Genomic DNA, 6,756 nt, shown 5'->3' with positions numbered 1-6,756 from the left:
TAATCTAGCATCAATTTAAAGATAAATATTATATCTTTTAAGGTGAAATTATTATTATTTAAAAAATTATTAATAATTATTTTACCATTATTTTGAATAAATTCAAATTTCTTCTATTGAAATTATAAAAAGTGTTTGTTTCATGGATTACAAAATTATTGTCAAGAATGTGATTCTGATAGTCTTATATTCCTAAATTCATTTTAAGTTTTAATAAATTATGCCAAAATTTTTTTTATTCTCTGAAATAAAATTTATTCATACTTTTCTCATTTTTTATTCCATGTCAAAGTGAAAATCTTAAAATTTTATGAAAATAAAAAATAACCAACCATAACTTCTCACTCTCACATGATTTTAAAACTTTTTTACTTTTTAAAATTTATAATTCTTTATTGAAATGAATTTTAAATATATATGTGAAACTTTCATTGTTTAACTAACACATTGATAAAAATAAAATTCATAGTAACAATACTCTAAAGAATAACATTCTTTTTAATTTATGTGATTATAATTTTAATCCTTGAAATAAAGATATTGAAAGTACTCGTATTATGTAAAAGTGACTTAAAAAGTGAAATGCAACACAAAAAGTTTTAAATATATTTATCTTTTTTAAATATTGTTTAAGAATGTTTTAAGTAAATTAACAAATTATTATTTTTAATGTGATTAATAATATTTTTCCTATTTTTTTACATTCTTTTTATAGTAAATAGGATAAAAATCTAATCAATAAAATAATATTATATGAAACTTTTAAAAATGACCAAAAATATATATTTTTTAATATTGACGGTTAAAAAAATAAGAAAGAAAAACATTTTACTAATAAAAATATTGTAACGAATTTAATCTTAAAAAAATAATATTGTGACCAAATGACACGATATCCCTCGTAATCTAGTGTTATTTTTAATATATGTTTTGGCTTTATTTACTTTTGTCCGAATATTTAAACAATTTGTAAAAGTTCTTTCAGCTTTCTTGGCATGTGCATGATTAACAACACAAATTCAATTTCCAATTCTATCCTTACAACATTCTCTCACCACCATATGAAGAAATATATTATTATTACAAATCACAATAATAAAAATGACTATTTTATCATTCACTCATATAAAATCTTAATTTTATAAAATCCAACTCTTGCCACCATAATTTTAAGTTGTAGTTACATTTATAGTTACGTTATAAATCCAACTCTTGCCACCATAATATAAACAGTTGACGTGGCTTAGATTATAAAATTTAAAAATTTAAAATATTATAATTTAAAAATTTAAAATATTATAATTATAATTATGGACTGCAATTTAAAATTATAAATTTATACCACATAAACAAGATGTATACTATTTAAAATTTACATATTATGTTTTGATTATTACAAAAAAACCTGACTCAATGACAGACATACTTTAGTTCCCTTTATATTATCATATTCATTTATGAACCTGTCTTGTTTGTTTTTCTCTTGTGTGTGTCTTTCTGACACAATAGTTTTCGTGAATGGTAGATTCTGTCTATCAAATAAAGCAAAAGGGTTTCTTTCTTATTTTGAAAATTAAAAATCCATTTCAGAATTCTTATCAATTACAATTTCAATATCTATCCATTAGTACAATTTATCAAGGTGTTTTTTTTTCTCACTATTTGTAAATGGAGATGCTAAGAGGAGAAACATTTCTATGTTTTGTTGCATTTTTCTTGTTTTGGAGTTCTTCAAATGCTTTGCTTTCATCGAAGGGAATAAACTTTGAAGGTAATTTTCAATTTTTTTTGTTTCTATTTTTTCATAAATTTTGATATATAAGTGTAACATAGTTCATAACTTTTTGAATTTGATTTTTATGTTTGTGTTAATGCAGTTCAAGCTTTAATGGGAATAAAAACTTGTTTAGTTGATCCTCATGGTATTTTAGAAAATTGGGATGGTGATGCTGTTGATCCATGTAGTTGGAATATGGTTACTTGTTCATCTGAGAATCTTGTTATTAGCTTGTGAGTATTTTCTTCAATGTTTTATTTTTTACTTGAAGTTCAAAAAAAGTTGCAAAAACAAAGGTTTCAATGTTGAAAACCTTACAAAAGTATTTAGTTAATTTTTGGATTCACAAGTTATCTTTTGGAGCTTCAACAAAATCAGTGTGTCATTGTGATTTTGCTAAACTCATCATTGATTGATACATACACTTAGCTTTTGTACTTCAAAAATTTCTTTATGTTGATGATTTTGGTATTGTTTGATTTAGGGGAATTCCTAGTCAAAATTTATCTGGTACATTATCTCCAAGCATTGGAAACTTAACCAATCTTCAGACAATGTAAGTAATCAGAATTCAGAAAGCACTTATGCTATTTAAAATTTTCAAGATGTATGTTTCTTAGATTTAGAGTCTATTTGGATTAAATTATTTGAGTTTATCTACTGATATAAGCATTTGTGAGACTCTTTATCTATATGATAAGTGCTTAAATACTTCCACTGATACAAAATTGTGTGTTTTTTATACTATTGTAGAGTGTTACAGAATAACAACATAACAGGACCAATACCTTCAGAGCTAGGAAAACTTTTCAAGCTTCAAACACTTGATCTCTCTGATAACTTCTTCAATGGAGAAATTCCTCATTCTCTTGGTCATCTGAGGAACCTCCAGTACCTGTAAGTAGTATCTAAGAGACCATTTACTTTCTGAAAACATTTTTTATTTTTACTTTGTATGCCGGTAACTGTAATGACATTTGGTTATGAATAGACACAGGATAGAAACTAACTACATATAATGTATTTCAAAAAATACTAAAAACTATATTTTGACATTTTCAAATTTTTTAGAAATAATTGATCTACTTTTTAAACTGTGTTTTAAATTTTTTTTGTAATGTCTTCTCTAATGTTTATTTTATTACTAAGAAGTTATTAACATGATTTCAGGAGGCTTAATAATAACAGTTTTTCTGGAGAATGTCCAAATTCACTGGCTAACATGGCACAGCTAGCTTTTCTGTAATTTTCTTCACCTTTCTTTGTCTACTATTTGGTTCATTCATTTTGTAGTTTTATGTATTTCTAAAGATGACTTGTTTGTGATCATAATTCAGTGACTTGTCATTCAACAATCTTAGTGGTAATGTGCCTAGAATTTTGGCCAAATCATTCAGGTTACTTTCTCTCTCTCACTCTCTATACATATACATTTGTGTGTGTGAATATGTGAAGCAGTGACACAGACACATACACCAAACACGACACTGACTCTTGGAGACTAATAATAATTTAAGAAAATATAAGTAATTGGAATTAATCACATATCTCGGTGTAGGATCAGTGTCAAACACTAGACACGCTTTCAATTTGGAGAATTTAGAAAATTTGGTGCTAACTTTGAAATTCTTCTCATTATCTTATGTTTCAGTATTGTTGGAAACCCTCTGGTGTGTGCTACAGGAAAAGAAACAAACTGTCATGGGATGAAACTCATGCCTATGTCCATGAACTTAAACAATACTGACTGTAAGATCCTCTAAGAATATGAATGATTTTTACCTTACAATTTTACATCACTTTCACATATATGCAGCCGCAACTCAGTTGCAGAAACCTCGAGACCTTTTATATTGCATCAACAATTGCAGTTGCAGACTGAAATTTAGAACAATATATTGTACTTTGATATATTCTACATAATCAATGAATTGTTTTTTGAGACAATATTTTTTCTTTTCTAGATGCATTACCATCAGGCAGAACAAAAGCTCAAAAAATGGCTATGGCCTTTGGTTTGAGTCTTGGATGCCTTTGTTTGTTAGTCCTTGGATTTGGACTTGTACTATGGAGGAGGCATAAGCATAATCAACAAACATTCTTTGATGTTAAAGGTACATTATCCTCAAAAACCTTTAGTTGGAGCTCAAATATTCATCATTATACAAGATTTTGCTTATGCAACATAGGTTAACATATTTCATCAAATTATAGAATTTCCTTTATGGTATATTTGGATTCAGTGTTTTGGAGGGCTAAGTCTATATTTTGTTATAAATTTGAGATTTACTTAAAAAGCGAAAGAATGACATGATGTACGATCATATAACATTTTTGTCGTGATACTGAATCTTTTCAGACCGACATCACGAAGAAGTCTACCTTGGAAACTTGAAGAGGTTTCAATTAAGAGAACTTCAGATTGCTACTCACAATTTCAGCAACAAAAACATCTTAGGAAAAGGTGGTTTTGGAATTGTATACAAAGGAATTCTTTCAGATGGAACACTTGTGGCTGTAAAGAGACTTAAAGATGGCAATGCAATTGGAGGAGAGATACAATTTCAGACTGAAGTTGAAATGATCAGCTTGGCAGTTCATAGAAACCTTCTCAAACTGTATGGATTTTGTATGACAACAACAGAAAGACTTTTAGTTTATCCCTACATGTCGAATGGCAGCGTCGCTTCTCGTCTCAAGGGTAAGCTCAATCGATATGCATTTCTATTTTGGAGATGAATACCATCTCGAATGTCGATTCAATATGATGAATCTCAATTCACTATGAAGAATCTTGATCCAGTCTAATGAATCACTACCTAAACTTAGTGCAACCAACCACTTTTCTTTTCTGATTTGATTTATGAGTTGAATCTTGAATTATTTTGAGGTTCATATACGATATATCAGCAATGTATCTTATGATTCATGATATAAATCTCGATTTGATAACGTTGATATCATTTTTTTTGTTATTTCCAGCTAAGCCAGTGTTGGATTGGTGCACAAGAAAACAAATAGCCTTAGGAGCAGCAAGAGGACTACTATACCTTCATGAGCAATGTGATCCAAAGATAATCCATAGAGATGTGAAAGCTGCAAACATATTACTTGATGACTATTGTGAAGCAGTAGTTGGAGATTTTGGTTTGGCAAAACTTTTAGACCACAAAGATTCACATGTAACAACTGCAGTGAGAGGAACAGTAGGGCATATAGCACCTGAGTATCTTTCCACAGGACAATCTTCTGAGAAAACTGATGTATTTGGATTTGGCATTTTGCTTCTTGAATTGATCACTGGTCTTAGGGCTCTTGAGTTTGGAAAAGCAGCCAACCAGAAAGGAGCTATGCTTGATTGGGTAAGTTCTAGTCTCTCTGTATAATATGATTTTAGTCCCTATAAGTATTTTTATCGGTTTTGATACCTCTTTCTATATTATTAACATTCAGGTAAAGAAAATTCATCAAGAGAAGAAACTTGAGTTGCTTGTAGACAAGGATCTCAAGAACAACTATGACAGAATTGAGCTTGATGAAATGGTTCAAGTAGCACTCTTATGTACACAATATCTTCCCGGTCACAGACCGAAAATGTCCGAAGTTGTTCGGATGCTCGAAGGCGATGGTCTAGCCGATAAATGGGAAGCTTCTCAAAAAAATGTTGATAACACTACCAAGTGTAAACAACATGAATTATCTTCTTCGGATCGCTATTCGGATCTTACTGATGATTCTTCTTTGTTAATCCAAGCCATGGAGCTTTCAGGTCCTAGGTGAAATTTTCCTAGATATCTTTATTATTATGTTTTCTAGTTTTGTAACTAGTTTTCTAAAGAAAGCATATGAAATTTAAGAACATGTGATAGTTGAGTCCATGAAGGTTATATGTTGTATGATAGAAGTATCTGAAATAGGCTTTTTGGTTTTTGTTTTTGAAAATGTATATACTTATTTGTTGATCTTGAATTTGAAATGCAAATATTTTGTAATTTATAACATGAAGTGCTTTACTAGGTTTTCAATGATCAATACAAACTCATTAGCAATATTCTTTATTTTATCATTTATATAATTGATTGATTTCATAGACTTATATACTTTGGATTTTCTTTTTCTTTCTTAGACAATAGTTTGTTGGCGTTATATTATTGGACTTTTTTTTAAGAAGTCAAAATATGTTAATAATACTTATTTAGACCACAATAAACCTAGATTAACACTCAATTAGACTCTTAACAAATACAAACAAAACTACTACTCATAATTTATAATCTCTAAACAATCAAAGAAATTGATTCATCATTCATACAAATCCACCAAAATCTTTGACAATGTATTGGAGCCACGACCTTAAACCACACTTTTCCAAATAAAGAACTATACAAATAAATATTGTGGCGATTTCACAACACCACACCCACCATTTTATATTTCTAAACTTAGTAGTTTAGTACTTTTTATGTTTTGCTATTTATTCTCTTTGTATTCCTTTTATTCAATTTTTTTTGGTAAGGACATCCCTTATGCTCTTTCTCTTCTCTATTCTTCTATAAAAATTCATTTTGTTATTAATTTTGTTCTTTTTGTCAAGAGACACCTGATCCGACAAAATTACATTGGACAGATTATTAAAAGATTTCATCAATTCTCAACACACTTATAATGTCCATTTGATATTATCTTCTTTTTTTAAACTCGATATTTATTAAAACTAAAAACTTATTAAAAAAAAACTTTAATAAAAATTATGATTTTTTTTTTTCAAACTCCATATAAATAAATGCAACTAAATAAATCAACTCAATAGAAGTGATTCCTACAAACTCAAGCAAACCAAAAGTAATAAACAATTCGATGGAATCTGGATGGCTTTCCCATCCCTCCTTATCTTGCTTGAGGAATTGTAATTTGGTTTTATTTTGGTGGAAGCAGATAAGAATAAGATTATGACTCACCAGGATAAATATATATATATA

General features: G+C 28.5%; 1 protein-coding gene across 1 annotated transcript; it reads left to right on the top strand.

Annotated features, from left to right (window-relative positions):
- Positions 1-1,459: 1,459 nt before the first annotated feature.
- LOC101501218 (protein NSP-INTERACTING KINASE 1-like) lies at positions 1,460-5,828 on the top strand. The gene is made up of 11 exons (XM_004507207.3): positions 1,460-1,771; positions 1,878-2,010; positions 2,262-2,333; positions 2,531-2,674; positions 2,948-3,019; positions 3,115-3,174; positions 3,429-3,526; positions 3,742-3,891; positions 4,137-4,478; positions 4,760-5,139; positions 5,231-5,828. The coding sequence occupies exons 1-11, from the start codon at positions 1,669-1,671 to the stop codon at positions 5,555-5,557; spliced, it is 1,881 nt and encodes a 626-aa protein (XP_004507264.1). The 5' UTR covers positions 1,460-1,668; the 3' UTR covers positions 5,558-5,828.
- Positions 5,829-6,756: the final 928 nt, after the last annotated feature.

The sequence above is a fragment of the Cicer arietinum genome, chromosome 2 (assembly GCF_000331145.2).
Source record: "Cicer arietinum cultivar CDC Frontier isolate Library 1 chromosome 2, Cicar.CDCFrontier_v2.0, whole genome shotgun sequence".
Classification (NCBI taxonomy): Eukaryota; Viridiplantae; Streptophyta; class Magnoliopsida; order Fabales; family Fabaceae; genus Cicer; species Cicer arietinum.
This window is presented reverse-complemented; position numbering and strand designations above follow the sequence as displayed.